At 42.3% G+C, this 21,164-nt stretch overlaps 1 protein-coding gene across 4 annotated transcripts; it reads left to right on the top strand.

The window, feature by feature from the left end:
- The first annotated feature begins 321 nt into the window (after positions 1-321).
- gpr143 (G protein-coupled receptor 143) lies at positions 322-20,890 on the top strand. 4 transcript variants are annotated; one of them, XM_017723588.1, is made up of 10 exons: positions 322-363; positions 4,457-4,713; positions 8,338-8,447; positions 10,197-10,291; positions 12,352-12,444; positions 13,195-13,304; positions 14,445-14,553; positions 15,097-15,214; positions 16,112-16,367; positions 20,310-20,890. In XM_017723588.1, the coding sequence occupies exons 2-10, from the start codon at positions 4,458-4,460 to the stop codon at positions 20,411-20,413; spliced, it is 1,251 nt and encodes a 416-aa protein (XP_017579077.1). In that variant the 5' UTR covers positions 322-363; position 4,457; the 3' UTR covers positions 20,414-20,890. The 4 variants fall into 4 exon arrangements, with proteins under 4 accessions (XP_017579077.1, XP_017579078.1, XP_017579076.1 ...); XM_017723589.2 differs by lacking the exon at positions 322-363 and adding an exon at positions 382-1,210; XM_017723587.2 differs by lacking the exon at positions 322-363 and adding an exon at positions 3,364-3,480 and having other exon boundaries at positions 4,213-4,713.
- The last annotated feature ends 274 nt before the right edge of the window (positions 20,891-21,164 follow it).

The raw sequence follows: 21,164 nt of genomic DNA, 5'->3' as shown, positions 1-21,164 counted from the left end.
TTTTTGTTGAAGAAGTGCCCAGCCCCGCCCATCGACCTATCGGTTCCACCAGCACTCGAGAGTTGCTCCTCCTCATCATGTGTACATCAAACCTTGCAGTTCCCACCAGGTACCTGTTTTTCAGCCTTACTGTTCCTAAATCATGACAAGTTTTCAACAACTTGACGTCTGGATCTCACATTTTCACAAAATATCGACTTTATATCTGAAATAATGACGTCATCTTCCCAAGACTATCATGAAACAGTGTCCCAGGCATCAGGCAGTGAATTCAGAACCATCTCATGTAGGAGCTTTCTGTGAGGAGCTTTTAGAGGGGGACGTCTGGTTCCTATCACCACCACTGTGAACGGTTCTGACTAGGTAAGTTTATCTAGAACAGAGCGTTTCACACCAGAGCATTTTGAAACCTTAGCAATGAGTGATTTTATATCTTAAGCGTTTAATTATGCAGCAAATGTGAGGATTTAGTGGAATTCCCCATTAAAGCATCACTGGTTTCCATAGCTCTAAAGCGTATTATGCTGTGGTTATCTTAGTGCTGGTGTTCTGTTCAGGTGGGGTGTTCAGTTTATTCAGGGGGGACTCTAATGGTGAGTATGATCTGTTTTGCTCAACAGAAAAGTCCTCCGACTTCAGTCTTGTCTCTTATGGCTTGTCTCTTATATCCCTTGGCTCTGTTTTGAATCTATTTGAAGTCTGTATTTATTTACTGCACTGTATTGTCTGCACTGTGTGTTGCATTGTTCTGTGTTTGTGCTCCTGGGCTGGTCCCAGAGGAATGTTGTTTTGCTTCACTGTGAGCTTGTATAGATCTGGAATAACAAGGCCTGACTTGACTTGACTCGACTTGTGCAGCAATAAGACACATCAGTGTTTCTGAACTGCACTGCAGGAGCAAGTCTGATATGTACAAACAACACAAAGACGAGGAGAACCGATTCCTAAACCTCTGTCTCAATACCAGCTTGGACGGATTACTGACTGAGCCAGCGGGCTAGTGACCAGGGGCCTCAGTCCGGGGGGGCCAACAGTCCACTGAAGACCCAAAAATTAGATGAACAAACAGCTCTTGAATACATGATGGCTACAAAATGAAATACCCTCCTGTCACAACATTTAAACGACTCATCCTACATTCCTCTTGCATTTTATGTTTTCGGCTGAGGTTCACTTATAAAGTTGTTTGATGCGCCAAAAGAAAAAAAAGGTAAAATTATTTTTTACATGCTCATTTTTCAACTTCGCTTATAACTGCAGTGTGAGTGGGCGGGGCTAAAGTGCTGTAGGCTGAATGGGAAGGTGTATAAGAAGGTGTTGGTATGGACTGTCCGGACTGTCCGGACTGTCCATTGTTTAGTGTTGTTTGTGTGTGTTTTGATGTTTCCCTGTTGATGGAGTTTGCCATCATATCCACCAATGTAGTGGGAGAGTGATTTTCTAGCTGTGGCTAAGAGATTTCTTGGTCTGGCCAAACAGTAATGATGTAGCCTGAGCTGGACGCTGGACGCCTGGACCAGCTGCTTGGTTGAAGCTGCGTTGCAGCTGTGCGGCTACCTGGACTGGCAGTGTTCAGCTGCAGGTGCGAGGCCTCTCGGCCCGGCTGCCTAAGCAACACTACATCACAGCTACATGGCTGCCTGGGCTGACCGCCAGGGTGTTGCCGCACTACAGCTATGAAGCTGCCTGGACTGGACTGCTGGTGTTCAGCTCCAGAAAATGCTGCCCCTTTGTGGCTGAGGAAATCTTCGGCCTTCGAGGCTTCCCGGCCGGCCTCCTGCGTGATGCACTGTAGTTGTGATGTGTGACTTTCTCTATGGCTAAGGACTCTTTCCAGGCTAGTTAGGTAACTTTACTGTGGTCAGTGAAATCCCCTCCGCTAGCTGTGGGAACCGTGGAGTGTGTATGTGTGTGTGTGTGTGTGTGTGTGTGTGTGTGTGTGTGTGTTATGCATTGTTGATTATGTATAGATTGTAACGCTGGGGAAACGCATGGGAAAGATGCTACAGGAGTAAAAGTGAGGATGATGGTGATGGTGATGAAAGTCCAGTTTCCCACAATATGGGCTCTTTAATATGACTAAAAGCCCCCCCAACAAAAACGCGCAGAACTACAGGTTTTTAAACATTAATTCAGAAGCACTTTATGTTTTCAAGCACTGTCCGGAGTGCAAAACAAACATATTTTCCAGACGATTTTTTTAAATAGTATTATATGAAATGATGTAGCAGTTACATTCAGACACCTGTAGCTGCTGCAGAATTTAAGGTGGAGAGCAGCAGCAAGAACTGCCCAAAAGCCCGAGGTGGCACCAAGAAGAATGAAAAGGCTACTTAAAGAGGATGAGGACATATCCGAGCAGTGAGAAATGCTGACCTTACTTACTCACTAGCGTTAGTTTGTGGCATATTGACCGTCACTTTCAAAATAAAACCTTGTGCCAGTTTTCATTTTATCTCTAGCGACCTGCTGGGGAAGCCCATAGAAACCGTTAAGTGTTTCTGTTGGTTCCTGATGGGCTTGTAATGTGTTTTGACTTTTTTAGTGGGTTGATATCACAGTGTAAAGGATCCTAATGGTTTTTAACAGGGTGACCAGTGGCTGATTCTAAATGCATCTGATGGTTTTCTAATGGGATCTGAGGATGTTCGATAGAAAGCTAGTGGTCTCGACTGTAAACCGTGAAGCCAATTCTCTACAGAGAATTTCCAATGGGCCTTTTCCAGCAGGGAAGCCTTCTTGAGTTCCTCAGTTTAGCCTATAAATAAGAGTTAAAAAAGACGAAGGTGTGTAGATTTTAGAGAAGGTTATTCTGCATGAAGGCATATGTGTGTCGCAGGAGAAATACAGCTACAGGTGGGCTGGTCTGACCATAAGCCCCACTCCAGCCCTGCTCTAGCACCGGGGTACCGGTGTACCGAGAACCGGGGCTCAAACCCAATACAAAAGTTCTCTCACTTGTTTCTGTCGTTGCTGGACGAGCACCTTAGACCAAAGTGCAGCACAGATCTTAACCCAGTGTGCTCATGTTATGACTTCAGTTTCTGCTTTGAGCCACTAGATGGTGCAAGAAAGACGGTTTTGGTGTTAGAGGTGAACTTGGAGCTTCAGGCTGACTTCAGACAGCAGAAGAAGGTTAAGTCCCTGCTTTACTAAAGCCTGGCTGTGACCTATAACTCCACGTACAAGACGTCCAGACCCAGATTAAGCCTAAACCCAGACTTCAAGGAATTTTAAATGGCATTGGCACGGCAATCTAGTCTAACACTAGGCTTGAACCATATCTGGGAAACCGGCCTCATGCCCACATTCCCCAGCGTCTTTGTGCTGTGTTTAATCTTGTTGTTATTTTTATATTTACAGGAAAACTGTCTAAACTATGTCTGGATCATGTAAAGACAAGCATGTGGTCAAGCAGATGGGCCGTGCGCAGTAGAGCAACCGTTTAATGCGTTATCAGTCACTTCTGTTCACTTACAGGTGAAAAAGACCAAAATATTCCAACAAGACAATAAAACATGCCGTACAGTTAAGAAGATGCCTCGGCTGTGGGTTTAAATCCCACTGAGAACCTGTGGGACTGTGTTGGGAAACATAATCCAGCCACTTCAGGTCAGTCTTCTTCATCTGTAGCGGCCCCCAGAGGACAAGTACCAGGAGGGCTAGTACCAGTGATGGATACGACTGTTACAGTTGGACTTTTGGGCCATAAATGTTAAAACTCAGCAACAAGGCACAAAAACATCTCTAATGCTAGTTTCTGTTAGCGCCCCTATGAGATTCTAGTACTATGTTAGCCTTAAAATGTCAAAGCAGCTCCAGTAAAAGTAGATATTTCTGGCACTATCTGAGTTCGAATGTACAAAATGTATGTACTGTGAGTTACTACAGTTATTATAATATTCTGATGAGCATTTCTGCATGCAAATGTTCTCCTTAACAGAAATATACTCAATTTAACTGAAGTAGAAATATATAATAGACAGAACTGAGGCATTTTAACATGGCTTCGGCCTCATAAGCTCCAAAGATGCTTCAAAACAGTTTCATGAACAGAACAAACATCCGTCACTTCAGTTCATGCCAACGTGATGTTATTTACTTCATAAAACATCTTGTCAGCTTGTCATTACTGCCAAAAGCTGGTCATAAATGCTTCGGTGTTGCTTTATGACTTTGTTATTCACTGCTTATGCCTGTGTCCTTGCATAGGCCTTCAAACACGGTGAATATCAGTGATCCCTGCCAAAAAAGCAGCATTTGAGCAGCATTAGAGGGATGGGGAAATGCCAGGCCGCATTCTTGGAGCGCCGCTTACAATCGCGGCACGGTTGAGGCCGTGGCTGGAGGGGGATTAAGCAGAAGCACATGACGGGCCAACCCGTGATCCTCCTGTTCATGCTCTGACCGTGCCCAATGAATGAACGTCCCTTCGCTCTCCCGTCCTCTCCTACAGCATGGCCTCACCACGTCTGGAGACGTTCTGCTGCCCCAACCGAGACGCCGCCACCGACTTCATCGTGAACTTCCAGCCCGTCTTCTTCGGCGCCATCTGCATCGGCAGCGCCAGCGTCAGCCTCCTCTTCTCCATCCTGCAGATCCTGCCCAAGCGGAGGGGCTACAGACGGCTCGGCCAGTACCCGCTCCCCAAACCGGCCTCGTCGTCCAGGATCCTCTTCATCATCAGCATCTGCGACATCTTGGGATGTGTAGGTGAGGGAGATGCTCTTCTCAATTCTGTCTGTTTTTAACAGTCAGGTTCCTCCACTCTTGGTGAAATACTACTGAAAAGCTTTCTCAGTCTAGGCTTGGTCTTAATCTGGCTTCTGCTCTGCTTATAGACTTCTAGCTTGCCACTTAATGAAACGGTGCGATTCAGGAGCCGGACTCACGAAAGAGTCTTCAGAAAGAAGATCTTCTTAAATGTGTTTTCCTTCTCAAGAAGAAAGTTACATTCTTCAAATAACTTCTTAAGAATGATTAAACTTTTCTGGACTTTTTAAAGTATAATTCTGAGAAACATTCGTTAAAATTTCATGTTGACGTTTTAAGCCGTGAGAGTTGACAAGGTGAGCACCTACATTTACCAGTCTATCTGCTCCTCATCCTCGTCTTCAGATCTTGTTAGCTAAATCTGCTTTAAATGCTTGGTTTGGTGTTTTCCCTCCATTTTGCTCTTCTAATTGGATTAAACTGATAATGGAAATAATTTATTACAACGTCAAACTGCGTCATTTACGGTTCGGGTTGAAAAGCCTGCATAGGAAATCAATGAGGATTTATTAAGAAAATCTTAGAAAACTAATCTGCATAATTAACTGGTTGAGATGTAATCAGAGCGGTTCTGAGCGGTTTGGAGTGAAACGTTCTGTTCTAGATAACCTTACAGAGTCAGAGCTGCTCACAGTGGTGGTGATGGGAACCAGACGTCCCTCTAAAAGCTCCTACAGAAAGTTCCTACATGAACTGGTTCTGAATTCACTGCCTGATGACTGAGACGCTGTTTTATGAGAGTTTAGAGAACTTCAACTCCATTCATGGTGGAGGGAGACATGCAGGGCGCTGTGCGGCAAAATAGTCCCCAAAGAAAACTCATTATTCCAGATTTTCCACTGTTTTCCATCATCAGCATTCCATATGAACTCAGAAGACTCGTGTAGGTTCTCTGGTGGTTCTGGATGGTAAATAATAGGATTTTTGTCACTTAAGGCCTTGAATTTTAAATCTTAGAAAAAGAAGTAAGATTATCTTAAGAGAATATCTGTGTGATAGGCTGTGGTTAGAGTGTTTAATCAGGGCTAATCCAGAACCGTAGTACAGAAACAGGCAAGGGTCCATACACGGCCAAACGTTCCACAGTCTAGGTTCTAACTTAGTGCTGCCTGTTTGGTCCACAGTGTGCTTTCCTGTCAGTCGCAGCACATTTGAGGTGCAGTGAAAGAGAAAAATGTTGATTTTCTAGTTGTTGGACTTTCGTCCTGCGTGTTTTAACGTGTTTGAATGGATTTTAATGTGGGGCCGTGAACTGACACGGGCTGAAATGTACTACCAGTAGAACTTGGTTTGATTCATCTTCTCGCGTTGCCATAGCAACGTCATTTGAGAATTTTCACATCAGATGTATTTCTCTAGATTCACCCCGAATACCCTGTTCTTAGACCATCATAAGTGTTCTTGATTCACAGGTTCCACTCCTACGTTATTAAAAACGAGGGTTCTTTCGTAAAGAAAACGGTTCAATATGGAACCATGAACGCTCAAAGAACCCTTCGCATCATTAAAAGGATCATTGCATGATGAAAGGGTTCTTCAGATTGATGGAGAATGTGCTGTGGATGGTTCAATATAGAACCCAAAAGGGTTCTTCTATTGTTTTGGCGTCAAGCTTGTAACAGTTAATAACCTTCTCTTGCGAATTCATGCACGTTCTTCTCCATCAGCCTGAAGAACCTGTTCACGGTGCAAAGTTTAAGGAGATACATTTTGGATTAACTGTGTTTATCACTTCTCAGCGTCTGTCCGCCCCACATACGGGTTCAGATAGAACACCTGCACTCGTGGCACTTCCAGATGACCTGTCCACAGGTTTACACCCCCCAAAAAATCGAATGAATCTGTTTTGAAATAAAATGTTCAAATACTTTTAAAATCATTTAATCAAAAAGAAAATAAATAAGAAGAAAAGTTAAAAGCACTTCACATACTTTCATACTTTATTTTGTGGTGCTCCCCAAAGGCTAAGATTAGGGTTAAGATAGGATTAGGATTAAAATTAGGGTTAATGAGAAATTAATGTTATTATTAATTACTTTTTCTTCACTTCTCGCAAACCAAATAATGTGACCGGGGTGGGTGGGGAAGACGTGTCGCTTAAGCCCCCCAAATTTTCAGAAACAGTCCTGACCGGATGAGGAGGGCGATCAAGAGCGATGGATCTCAAACCAAACCAGTCCACAAACTCTACTACTCCAGCATCTCGCTGAACCAGACCTTGAAGAAAGATGAAAGTGATATAAAATACACACCAACCACGGAGGAACTGTCTGACGGCAATGGGGCTTGGGCTGAAGCAATGACCTCTCCTGTGGTCTGTGCACATGGCTGGTTTCTGACCACAAAGCCACACTAGACTAGCTATTTTTGGGCCATGGCTGCCAACAGTGGTGGACAAAGTTCACAAACCCTGTACCTGAGTTAAAGTCGAGACCCCCAAGGTAAAATATTCCTCCAGTAAAGTAGAAGTTCCTCCCTTTAGACCTCCACTTGAGTAAAAGTACTAAAGTATTTCCCTTCAAATGTACTTAAGTATAAAGTAAAAGTACTAAAAGAGGAATTCTGGCTCTGATGTCCTGTTATCATTTTTATAACCAGACTGGCTTCATGAACTCATTTCAGGTGAAAGTCCTCCAGCGTCTCTCTTGGTAAACCAGTCTTTTAATAGAAGGTCATTAATTAGTGACGCTGACGTCTATTAAAATGATCAGAAGCACAAAACACTGAAGGTAAACAGTTTCCATCAGGGAGAACCGAGTGGCTCTGAAATCACTTTTTACACACAAGCAAAGTTTCAGTTTCAGATTTATTTACAACTTAGTTCCAAGTTTAAGTTGAATAAAAACTGGCTTTAAACTCAGGATCACAGATGAGCTCCTTTACTATGTTGATCTGTAGGCGTCTGTTCATAAACATAAACCAGCCCAAACTCATTTACTATAAAATGAAATGGTGTTTGTAGAAATTCAGAAAAAAGCCGCGTCAGTCTCGACTGCATATGTGGACATATTTCTATATTGAGCTCTATTTACACAAAGTTAGGTTAGTTCATCATTTATGTTGAACAGACTCTCCCAAAGTTTTACGCTGCTGCGCTGACGTTGAACCGCGTGCTGCACTGGGTCGGTATGACCAACAGGTCAAAACCAGCTCTAAACAAAGTGACCGCTGGGCCCTGATTGGCGCTCTGGCTTTGCGCTTCTTTCGTTTTGACATGTTACGTTTTTATACACACAGAAACCAAAAGGAACGACAGATTTCTCAAAATGTAGGAGGAAAAAGTCGGATATTAGACTCTGAAATGTAGTGGAGTGAAAGGAAAAAGACGCCCAGAACGGAGAAACTTCAGTACAGATACACCAAAAATACTAAAGTACAGAAACTAATTACATTTACTAGTTCATCTGATAGCAGGTTACAGTGGAAAATATTTTAATTAATTAAATGAATTCAAAAGGCCCATGTTGATTTCCATTCATCCAGCAGGGGGCCTGCAAAGAGAGGCTACGGTGTGAAAGGACTTCTGCTACTGTGTTCAGTAACTGGGCTGTGGTGTTTGTGCAGGAATCATCGTTAGATCGTCCGTCTGGCTCGGCCTGCCCAGCCTTGTAGGGGACATCTCCACAGCCAACACCAGCGAGGTCTGGCCAGAGGTCTTCTGTGTGGGCAGTGCTGTACGTCCATCTTCCACTCAAATACACACATTTCCACTATTATTTTTCAATTGAAACATCTGTAAAGGGTTTCCTACCGTTTAGCACAGGCGATAAGAAACTGCTGAAAGCTGAAACTTTACATTGTTTTCTGGCTCACAGCTCAACAAGCATGGAAACCACCAATCAGGCATAAAACTATGACCACCTCCTCGTTTCTGCGCTCACTGTCCACTTTATCAGCTCCACTGACCGTATAGCTGCACTCTGTAGTTCTACAGTTACAGACTGTAGTCCATCTGTTTCTCTGATACTCTGTTACCCTGTTCTTCAGTGGTCAGGACCCCCATGGACCCTCACAGAGCAGGTACTGTTTGGGTGGTGGGCCATTCTCAGCACTGCAGTGTTAGTGTGTGTAGTGCTGGTGCGAGTGGATCAGACACAGCAGTGCTGCTGGAGTTTTTAAACACTGTGTCCACTCACTGTCCACTCTATTAGACACTGCTCCCTTGTCGGTCCACCTTGTAGATGTAAAGTCAGAGACGACAGCTCATCTGCTGCTGCACAGTTTGTGTTGGTCATCCTCTAGTCCTTCATCAGTGGCCACAGGACGCTGCCCACAGGACGCTGCCCACAGGACGCTGCCCACAGGACACTGCCCACAGGACGCCGCCCACAGGACGCTGCCCACAGGACGCTGTTGGCTGGATGTTTTTGGTTCTCTGTCCAGCAGCGACACTGAGGTGTTTAAAAACTCCAGCAGCACTGCTGTGTCTGATCCACTCAGACCAGCACAACACACACTAACACACCACCACCACGTCAGTGTCACTGCAGTGCTGAGAATGACCCACCACCCAAACAGTACCTGCTCTGTGAGGGTCCATGGGGGTCCTGACCACTGAAGAACAGGGTAACAGAGTATCAGAGAAACAGATGGACTACAGTCTGTAACTGTAGAACTACAGAGTGGAACTGAACGGTCAGTGGAGCTGATGATTTAAAATGATGATTCTTCAAGGATTCTTTAGCAAAGAAAATGGTTCTATCTAGAACCTTTCTGGAAAGGGTTCTATATAGCACTAAAAGGGGTTATTCAGTTGTTACAATGTCAAATCTGTAACAATAAAAAAGTTTTTTGGTGATAGCTAGTACCCTTTCCAAAAAGGTTCTAGATAGAACCATTTTTTTACTAAAGAATCCTTGAAGAACCCCATTTAAGTGTATATAGGTTAGTGTGTATGTTAATGTATGTAGGGCTGTTTATATACAGCAGACTGAACCTCTCTCTCTCTCTCTCTCTCTCTCTCTGTCTCTCTCTCTCTCTCTCTCTCTCTCTCTCTCTGTCTCTCTCTCTCTCTCTCTCTCTCTCTCTCTCTCTGTCTCTCTGTCTCTGTCTCTCTCTCTCTCTCTCTCTCTGTCTCTCTCTCTCTTTCTCTCTCTCTGTCTCTCTCTGTCTCTCTCTCTCTCTCTCTCTGTCTCTCTCTGTCTCTCTCTCTCTCTCTCTGTCTCTCTCTCTCTCTCTCTCTCTCTCTCTCTCTGTCTCTCTCTGTCTCTCTCTCTCTCTCTCTCTCTCTCTCTCTCTCTCTGTCTCTCTCTCTCTCTCTCTCTCTCTGTCTCTCTCTCTCTCTCTCTCTCTTTCTCTCTCTCTCTCTCTGTCTCTCTCTCTCTCTCTCTCTCTCTCTGTCTCTCTCTCTCTCTCTCTCTCTCTCTCTCTCCTCACTGTGTTTATGAACTGAGCTCAATACGAGTTTTTCTCATGTCCACCAGATGTGGATCCAGTTGTTCTTCAGCGCCTCCTTCTGGTGGATGTTCTGCTATGCAGTGGACGTCTTCTTAGTGGTCAAGCGATCTGCGGGGATCAGGTCTGTACAGGAGCTCGAACTGCCATCTGAGAATTTTCACAGCCAAAATTTACAAAGAGGGGTCTCAAAAAATAGATGCAAGTAATTAATAAGAATTCCTGGATACGGAATAATATGTGGTAGTTTCTGACTAATTAGTAAGAGATACTGAATAAATTCAAAGTAGCTACTGAATAATTTTAAATAAAAGTTGAATTTATAGTAATTACTAGTGATTTGTAGTAGATACTAAAAAATATTAGTAGTTATTTAGTAATTTAGTAATGAATTCATAACAGTTACTGATAACTGATGGTAGATACTGAAAAAAATCACTAGTAATCACTATTTACTGAATAATTAATAACAAATTCGGATTTAAAGTAGTACTTAATAATTCACAGTAGCTATTTAAAAATTAATAGTAAATATTTAATCATTTAAAGTAGATTCTGAGAAATTCATAGTAGATATTAAATAATTGAAAGTAGTGAATAATTCATAGTACATACTGAAAAAGTTATATTATATACTGAAAAATTCATAGTAGATACTGAATAACTTATATACTGAATAATTCATAGTATATACTGAATAACTTATATACTGAATAATTCATAGTATATACTGAATAATTCATAGTAGATACTGAATAACTTATATACTGAATAATTCATAGTATATACTGAATATTATATTATATACTGAATAACTCATAGTAGATACTGAATGTTATATTATATACTGAATAACTCATAGTAGATACTGAATATTATATTATATACTGAATAACTCATAGTAGATCCTGAATATTATATTATATACTGAATAACTCATAGTAGATACTGAATGTTATATTATATACTGAATAACTCATAGTAGATACTGAATATTATATTATATACTGAATAACTCATAGTATATACTGAATGTTATATTATATACTGAATAACTCATAGTAGATACTGAATATTATATTATATACTGAATAACCCATAGTAGATACTGAATATTATATTACATACTGAATAACTCATAGTATATACTGAATAATTCATAGTAGATACTGAATAACTCATAGTATATACTGAATAATTCATAGTAGATACTGAATATTATATTATATACTGAATAACTCATAGTAGATACTGAATATTATATTATATACTGAATAACTCATAGTAGATACTGAATATTATATTATATGCTGAATAACTCATAGTAGATACTGAATATTATATTATATGCTGAATAACTCATAGTAGATACTGAATATTATATTATATGCTGAATAACTCATAGTAGATACTGAATATTATATTATATGCTGAATAACTCATAGTAGATACTGAATATTATATTATATACTGAATAATTCATAGTAGATACTGAATAGTTTATAATGATTAGTGAGTAATTTAAAGACTGATGCCCTCACCTGAGGCTGACCAGCTTAGCAGATATAAGAATATGTCAAAGGTTTGCAACTTTATTAATGCAAACATATTAACTTTAATAAAGTATGAGGTCATGAACTTAAACATGCCCTGCTATTGTGATTCTGTGATATGTTTGGGGGAAAAAAATTAATTTTATCAGTATAAATACCAAAAACAGCACTACTAATATTCTATCCTTTCTCTATTAATAACCTATAATACAGCTTTTGGGTTGGATGGTTTTGTTTTTAGGCAGGTTTAGTTTTAAATTAAATGACATCACTGAGTCCGTCAGAAACGGCGTCTTTGCTCCACAATGGTTCTTTGTACTGAGCAACAAGACGAGGGAGACGCTGTGTTCATCTCTCCGCTGAAGGCTGAATAGTCTTTCTCTCTCTCTCTCTCTCTCTCTGTCTCTCTCTCTCTCTCTGTCTCTCTCTCCCTCTCTCTCTCTCTGTCTTTCTCTCTCTGTCTCTCTCTCTCTCTCTGTCTTTCTCTCTCTGTCTCTCTCTCTCTCTCTGTCTCTCTCTCTCTCTCTGTCTCTCTCTCCCTCTCTCTCTCTCTCTCTGTCTCTCTCTCCCTCTCTCTCTCTCTCCCTCTGTGTCTCTCTCTCTCTCATGACTGCAACGTGACTTCCTCAAGCACCATCGTGCTGTATCACATGATCACCTGGGGGCTGGCTGTGCTGCTCTGTGTGGAAGGCGTGGCTATGCTCTACTACCCCTCCATCTCCAGGTACAGACAATGGCTTTTTCACTTCTACGTCACTCTAAAGAGCTCAGATCAAAGTGCTATGAGGTCCTGCACATGCACCCACACATCCCACCTCCCGGGGCTTTTATGAATCCCATTCTAAATCCATGGGCGTTAATATGGAGTTGATCACCCTTTGCAGCTCTAACAGCTTCCACTCTTCTGGGAAGCTTCTACAAGATGTTAGAGTCTGTTGGGAATGTTGGGAATTTTTGCCCATTCATCCTGAAGAGCATTTGTGAGGTCAGACACTGATGTTGGACGAGAGGTCCTGGCTCACAATCTCCAATTGAATGCATCCCAAAATTGTTCTGTTGAAGCCTTAAGGCTTCCTTTCATTGGAACTGGATATAGGGTTCTAGACCAACCCCTGAAAAACAGAATCATATCATTATCCCTCCTCCACCAAACTTTACAGCTGGCACAGTGCAGTCAGGCAGGTAACGTTCTCCTGGCATTCGCCTAAACCAGACTCGTTCATCAGACTGACAGATAGAGAAGTGCTTTACACCTCTCCAGCCAGCGTTTGGCATTGCGCATAGTGATATTAGGCTGGTGTGCAGCTGCTCAGAAAAGAAATATAAACACAGTTCTTGTACTGATGTTGCTTCCAGTTGGGAACAGTTGGGAACCGTATTTTACAATAATAGTGCTAACAGATGACTGGGGCATCTTCTCCTGTCCTGGTGTTAGCTCTCCTGTCAGCTCCATCATCTGATCTGTTGTTCACAGCTGTGAAAACGGCCTTCAGCACGCAATCCCACACTATGTCACCACCTACACGCCTTTGCTGCTGGTTCTCCTGGTTAACCCCATCCTGTTCACTCGCACTGTATCTGCAGGTGAGTTGACCCCACAAATTCACAACAAATCCATGCAGCTTTGTGTAGTATTTATTTATTTACAGTGATGGTTAATGCTTTATAGTTATAACATTCCTTAACCTGTGTAGATAATCATAATAAATTAACATTAACACGAAGTCAGCTTCTTATTTACCAGCTTCTTGTTTGAATTTTCCCGTTCCAGCTTCAGGCACCAGAAAGTAACTGCTGCACCATTTAAGGTGGAATGGGAAAACTCTAACAAGAAGCCGGCTGATAGGAAGCCAACTTCAGCTTCGTCCCTCTGTGTATTAATATTAGAAGTGATTCACTCATTGATGGATTTGCTGATTGAGTTTTTACCAGAGCGCTAAACTCACATCAGGTCCAGACTGAACACTGTCCTGCTGGTCCGGACGACTAATTAGCACGATCAGTTATGAAAGTGATAAAAGCTCCCGAGAGCAGATCCGTCTGAGTCTGAGGTTTACAACAAAACAGATTCGGTGAAAATTGGTGGAGTAGTAAGGAAGTCGTGGCCGATTTAATCCTGAGACTCTTTGTCTCTCAACATGAGTGAATCTGTTCCCAAGCGGATCTTGACCTCTCCAACATGGCGGACGCACAGACGTATCACCTCAGATAGAGAACAACAGACAACGCGGCATCTAAGAGATGTTTACGTATGGTTGCGGCACTCGGGAGCCCCGTTAACGACACTGTTAATGCAGTACTCTACACACCTCTATTCGCATACCCAATTATGTAAATTAATATCGTATCCATACTTAATACGCCACATGGTCCAGCACTTTCTTCCAAACACTCCGAAACAGAGTCGTAACTTCTCAAATGTGTTGAAACTCAGGCTACTATCTTTCACTAATTACCTCATCAGCATCTCCCTTCCATTAAGTGACACCTGATGATGTAATTACTAAGCAAGCATTCTTTTCCTCCTGGGTTTGATCTGAGAACTTCAGAAGAGGCTTCACAGTTCAGTCAGTACTGGTAACTGCAGCCCTGAGATTTGACTGGACAGTGGTGAGACCAGCCAAGCTGCATACAGAGCCCCCCGTCATCTGGGTTAGACCACAGCGCTGTGATCAAACGCCCGTCACGCCGCTAGCGACTACGCCTGCTCTCGTTTCTCCACAGTTACATCACTCTTGAAGGGCCGGCAGGGGATCTACACTGAGAACGAACGGCGCCTCGGAACCGAGATCAAAATACGCTTCTTCAAGATCCTCCTGGTGTTCTTCATTTGGTGAGACCTTTACAGTCGAGAATGTCCTTAATGTTTACGTTCCAGTTCTCCACCCACACACACTTCAGTGGATGGACTCTAAAGGCTTCTGCTTTGCCAAAGACTCAAAAAAATCTGCCATCATGATATTTTCCAAACGTATCACAGTATTTGGGTGATGTTTAAGTCAGCATCAATAAAGTTAATGTATGTATTCAAAAAGTTAGTATTGATAAAGATACCCATCAACGTTCTGCTCAATCAGTGGATTGTTTGATGCTAAACAATTCACTGTTGTTGGAAGAAAACCTTGTATCTCCATTTCTTGACGTTTTCCAGTTTTTGGAAGTACATCTTGTTCTTTACATTGTGTGTAAATTTCATGAACAATGGGCCAAAAAAATGGCCCAAAAAAGACTTTTGGTTCCATTGGCTTACATTAAAAAAAATACTTTACTTCCTTCTCCTGTGAAGTTACCGTTTTGGAGATGCGAGGTTTTTCCTCCCACAACAGCGAATTGCTTTTGGCAGATGAGTGTCTCATTTCTCTCTCTCTCCTGTTAGCTGGCTGCCCAACCTCATCAATGAGAGCCTGCTCTTTTATCTGGAGATGCAAACAGACATTAAAGCCAGCGAGCTGAAGAACATACGCAACGTAGCTCTCATCACCTGGTTCATCATGGTGGGTCCCACCTGGCAGCCTGGGTTCATTTAAATGACTGGATCAGATTTAGTACCAAAATGTTTGTTTACGTACCAACGGTGGTTGGTTAGTGTAGTGGATAGCACCTCTGCCTTCTACACTGTAGACTGGGGTTCATCCCTGCCTGGGTAACCACCCTACACTATACCAATGAGAGTCCTTGGGCAAGACTCCTAACACCACCTTCACCTTCCTGTGTGAACAATTAAGAAATTCTAAGTCGCTCTGGACAAGATTGCCAAATGGCATGAATGTAAATATAAATGACAACAGTGGTGAACATTGTGGTGTAACTGCAGCAGCTGAGCTAATTCTGTTTGAAGGCTTTCCCGAGCCTGATGAAGTGGGTCTAAATACGGGCCTAACACTTAAAAAGACTTCTTCTAACATCTTTCATTGTTGTGTACACCAAGCTGCAGCAGCCACACGTGTAGAAGACTTCATTGTAATCCATTGTGTGGATTTAATACGGCAGGGTTTAAATACAAGTCACTGCTGAATGTGCCTCTTATTTACACATATTCAAAGGCTTTTCAAATTCTGTGTATAACAGAATCCTTGAGGTGTAAACAGAGAGATTCAGAGGGTTTGGTGTGAAGTGGTTCAGATGTCTTTACAGTGGTGGTGATGGGAACCAGGCGTCGCCATGACTACAACACAAATATCCGCATTTTATTTGAATATTTGATTAAAATATCAGATATGAGAAATACAAAATGTTGGAAACAGATTTAAGGAATATTACATATGAGAAATATTCAATATCATAAGTATCAGATATTTTGACTAGATTAAAATGATTTACTTTGCCAGGACGTGAACCTGTGCAGTGTAATCCTTCACGGTCCCACAGCTCTGCTGGTTGTGCTTCTGCAGGGCATCCTGAACCCCATGCAGGCTTTCCTCAACACGCTGGCCTTCCACGGCTGGACGGGGCTGGACGTGGATCTGAGCCTGCAGCCGCGGCGGGAGCTGGCCTGGGACTCGGCCTCCACCTCGCTGGTGACGGCCGGAGGCTACAACACCATGGTGGCCTCCACGTTGCTGTACCAGAGCCACGTTCAGGAGGGCAAGAAGCTGACGGGAAACGGACACCACCAGCCGTCCGATGCCGTCAGCGTCTTGTCTGAAGGTAACGACCCGTGGCTACACAGCCACGGCTCACCTTTCTACAAGGGCTGGTGAACTTACTGGGACCCCCTCCTCCCTTTCCCCTATTTGCCTATCCACAAAGCTGCTCTCTGAGGTGTCGAGGACTGTCCTGATCAAACTGCTCACTCCAAATACGTGTAGCGCTATATATGAATATGAAGGTCCACTGGGTTTGTTTTAGATCTTTCTGGAGGGCCAAACTGATCCAGTACAGATGTTCTGCTCTCAGATCTCCTTCAGTACAAGGTCTGATTGATGATATGGTGCTTTTAACTCATCCAGTTTGAAAAGGCTCTGTTAGAGAACAGTAAACATTGCTGTGCTTTCGAAAAACAAGCAATAAAAACCTATAAAATATAAAATATCGCTGCTGTTGTAACAAAACCTTGTATCTCCATTTTTGTCATTTTTCAGTTTTTGACATCATTTGAAAATATTTATCGCCCTTTACATTGTGTGTACATTTCATGATGAACAGAGCAAACGAAATGGGCCAAAATGGCTTGGAAAGACGTCTGGTTCCATTGACTTACATTAAAAGTGAAGTAGGTTTTTTCCTTCTCCTGTAAAGTTCCCATTTTGGAGGTACGAGGTTTTTGTTATGACAGCAGCGATATATAAAAAGCAGAAGCACAATGTTTCTCTAAACAACTAAGTGTGTAGCATTTTTAAGGGTTTAGATGTAGGAGTTATGAAAGGCTTTTGGCAGCAGTATCAAAAAAAGCCGACTTATTATTTGAAAATTTGTAAAAATAAATAAATAAATTAATTAATTAAATATTGGCTTATTGTCACACAATTTTGACATTATCTTGAGTTATTCAATTCAATTTCAAGTACACCAACCGTCAGAGCCGTATGATGCCTCATAATTTCAAGATAAGTCAGAAAACGTGTGTATATTGTTACTTTGACATATTATTTCAACATGAGTGAAAAACAAACTGCTGCTAGAAAAGAAGGAGCCAAAATAATCAGGTGATTTTATCCGTATTCATGCTTCAGCCTGTTAGTGTAAAGTTGCTTTTATACAGTGTTTCAGAAGCTTTTTATCGGTGTTGTGCTATTTTTTCCTAAAAGCCTGGATACACTAAGCAGCCGTGACAAATCGGCCTTTTTCTCGGAGTCTCGTGACCAAAACTACTCCAAAGCTGCTTATCCTGCCGAGACTCTTACAAGGGACCAAATACAAAAGAGCGCATTCGGACGATATTTCACACTCACGAAAGCATATAATCCGTGCTTCTCACTGTGGAACAGCAGATTCCTGCTCCATAATGCTGGAACTGCAAGAGAAAGATGATCATAAATATCATAAAGGGGTGTTAAATTAGAGGGGGTCAAAATCAGCCGAATATTTTCCCGATTCACAGTTTTCAGAATAAATTTACACGGTTCGTTTGGAAGACGACGACGTCGCATCTGCTGTTATTCCCTGTTTAACGTGCGCTGGTGTTTATAAATCTTTTCAGGGACGAGCCATCAGTGAGATTTATCGCCAAGCGTGGGAGTGAACAGGGCTTACAGAGCTTTTTATCTTTCAAGGGTTTTTCATTTTCTTTTCTTTTTAATGCACTGCCATCAAAACTGTCTGCAGCACGTTGTGGGCTGTGCTCTGTACTCTGGGAGGTTAACTGATGTGCTGTGGTTATAAAAAGTCACCAAAACCTTCGTCCATTTGTTGTTTGTGATGTAGTTTGAAAATACTTGCTGCTTTTTACAGTGTATGGAAATTTCATAAACAACGGACCAACAGAAACGGCCCAAAATGACTTGGACAAAAAGTCTGGTTCCATTGATTTTCATTAAAAGGAAAGTTTGTAGTTCTACGGTTGCTCTTCTGTTTCGCTGATGCTCTGTTACCCTGTTCTTCAGTGGGCCGGTGTGGGTGCAGCCGCACCGATCTTTGACCCATCTAAAAGTGTCTGGAGATCTTAAAATACTACAAGTGACCACAGGTGGGAGTCATAGTCATGGTTGGTTTAGTCTGGTCAAGTTTAATCCTAAAGTGCATTCGATTGTTTTTCCACTTGGTTGGTATGGGTTACAAGCATATTTCAATGTTTTATTTTAGAACCTTTTGTACTCTTTTTTTGAAGATGTGGTGACTTTGTATACCTACAACAATCAGCCTTTGCCTTAAAGGATGCAGTGTGTTAGACCTGGTGGCATCTAGTGGTGAGGTTGCAGACTGACTGCACCTCCCTCACCCCTCCTTTTCTAAGCGTGTAGTAGAACTTTTCTGCTAATAGATCCACTTCAACCTTACACATTGCACCTTTAATGGGCTGTAGCTCCTCTAAAGTATGAAGGACCGGCTGGGCATCACTGAAGAACATGTCATAACAGAATCAGTTGATGAATGCGGTTCTCCCAGTAAAACTGTACACCTTAAATACACAATAAACTAATTCTACACCATGTATGTCTGAGTCACACAGTTTATTACAGCTGTTTTCCATTAAAACAAGTTAAAAGATGATGACAGTTAAAGATTTTAGACGTTTGGTTCAGTAAATGTTGTGTTATTTCTTTGTTTTCAGTAATTCAATTGAATCTCAGTACAGTTTTCAGGGAGAACTTTCAAAACATTGTTGGACCTGAAACTTTGTCTCGTCACCACCTGAAGAGTTTTAGGGAACTAATTCACCAGAAACTTTATTAGTTTCATTTTTCTGATTATTTTTGATCCAGTGTACTTTTCTTTATACACTCACCGAGCATTTTATAAGGGACACCTCCTTGTTTCTACACGATGTCCATTTTATCAGCTCCCCTGACCATATAAGAGCACTCTATAGTTCAACTGTAGTTCTTCATTGGTCAGGACCCCCATGGACCCTCACAGAGCAGGTACTGTTTGGGTGGTGGGTCATTCTCAGCACTGCAGTAACACTGACGTGGTGGTGGTGTGTTAGTGTGTGTTGTGCTGGTGCGAGTGGATCAGACACAGCAGTGCTGCTGGAGTTTTTAAACACCTCAGTGTTGCTGCTGGAGTGAGAACCAGAAATATCCAGCCAGCAGCGTCCTGTGGGCAGCGTCCTGTGGGCAGCGTCCTGTGGGCAGCATCCTGTGGGCAGCGTCCTGTGGGCAGCGTCCTGTGACCACTGATGAAGGACTAGAGGATGACCAACACAAACTGTGCAGCAGCAGATGAGCTGTCGTCTCTGACTTTACATCTACAAGGTGGACCGACAAGGTAGGAGTGTCTAACAGAGTGGACAGTGAGTGGACTGCTGTGTCTGATCTACTCATACCAGCACTGAAGAACAGGGTAACAGAGTATCAGAGAAACAGATGGACTACACTCTGTAACTGTAGAACTACAGAGTGGAACTCTACGGTCATTGGAGCTGGTAAGATGGATAGTGAGTGCAGAAACGAGGAGGTGGACTTAATAAAATGCTCACTGAGTGCATCTGTATCTGGTCTAAGCTGGTTTTCTCAATGGGAAAAATGAATGAATCTCATAATGTGGTAAACAAACATGTTTCAGAACTTTCCTGTATGGACAATTTTCTCTTGAATGTTGCCAGATCCTCTGAATTTCGAGGCTGACCAGGAGGCTCCATCCAGTGTGGTAGTTCAGAGTCTTTGCCAGATTTAGGCTGCAGTTTGAGCAGTTGGTGCTGGTTTATAACAAGTTAAATAGCAGCTCTGCTTTCATGTGATGTCACTACAGTGTGCAGGACTGACAGCCTGTGTGTCGCGATATTTGCAGTGTGATACAAACCGGTCTCGAACTTCAGAGGATCTGGTGATGTTTTGGGGGTAAAACGTTCACAGGCCAAATCAGACTTGCAACGTTTTTTTTTGTTCACTCTATTGTGAGATAATTGGCAACATGCCAATGAGAATCTAGAACCCAGAGATGAACGCTTTCCAAATTAACTAGTCATCTCCCTCCATTCTGTTTTGCTAGGTTCAGAGTCTAGTACAATTGAGATCCACATATCGAGTGAGCTGCGAGACTGTGAGGAGGTAGACGCAGAAGGAGAGTCACTGGAGGACTCAGCGAGGCACTAAAGGGCTAAAAACCCAACGCTACCCAACCGCCAGCCTCTCCTCTCTTCAGTCCAACAGACCTTCACTATATATCCAGGCTTAGTTCGGTTGCAGCAGCTTCAACAAGAAGGATGTCAGTTTCACAGTGTTTTCATTTGTGTTTTACTACATGAGGTGTATATAATACCACGCTGCGGATTTAAGTGCAGTCGGGAAGCCCTTTAAACATCTTCAGAGACAGCTCATTGAGTAAAATCGTTCATGTAAATTTGATACGAGACGTTTCAGTTTAGGTTTTGTGACTTTCAGGGGTTTCAGGTTAAAGCTGGGCTGGAAGACGCAGGTCTAAACACGTAGATCATTCAGTGTTAGGAGATATGAGAACGTAGAGAAGATGTTGGTAGAACTCTTCACCAAAGAGTGTCATTTACAAAGACTGTAAAGATATATGTCACTTATTTTTTACATTTATATTGTCATTAAAGAGCACATTTTGAATTTGGTGCGTCAGTTTCCTCCATTTATTCAGGAAGACGCCGACACCCAAACCAGACACACCCACTAGTGTCACATCTAGGGGTAAAGCCATGGAGGTAGAACAGCTTTAGTATAGTATAAAAATAAAGGTTCCTCAATGGTTCTTTAGTAAATAAAATGGTTCTGTAAAGAACCATGAACACTACGAGAACCCTTTGCACAGTTAAAAGGTTCTTTGCATGGTGAACTGGTTCTTCAGACGAATGGAGAATGTGCTATAGATGGTTCTATATAG

Source organism: Pygocentrus nattereri, chromosome 6 (genome assembly GCF_015220715.1).
Source record: "Pygocentrus nattereri isolate fPygNat1 chromosome 6, fPygNat1.pri, whole genome shotgun sequence".
In the NCBI taxonomy this organism is placed as follows: Eukaryota; Metazoa; Chordata; class Actinopteri; order Characiformes; family Serrasalmidae; genus Pygocentrus; species Pygocentrus nattereri.
This window is presented reverse-complemented; position numbering and strand designations above follow the sequence as displayed.

What these genes read in the sequence shown, in the direction of transcription:
- gpr143 (XM_017723588.1), top strand. Translation starts at nt 4,458, where the DNA reads ATGGCCTCACCACGTCTGGAGACGTTCTGCTGCCCCAACCGAGACGCC. An exon ending in AAGCGATCTGCGGGGATCAG is followed by an intron (nt 10,292 to 12,351) that starts GTCTGTACAGGA and finishes GACTTCCTCAAG; the next exon opens with CACCATCGTGCTGTATCACA. An exon ending in TACTACCCCTCCATCTCCAG is followed by an intron (nt 12,445 to 13,194) that starts GTACAGACAATG and finishes TGTTGTTCACAG; the next exon opens with CTGTGAAAACGGCCTTCAGC.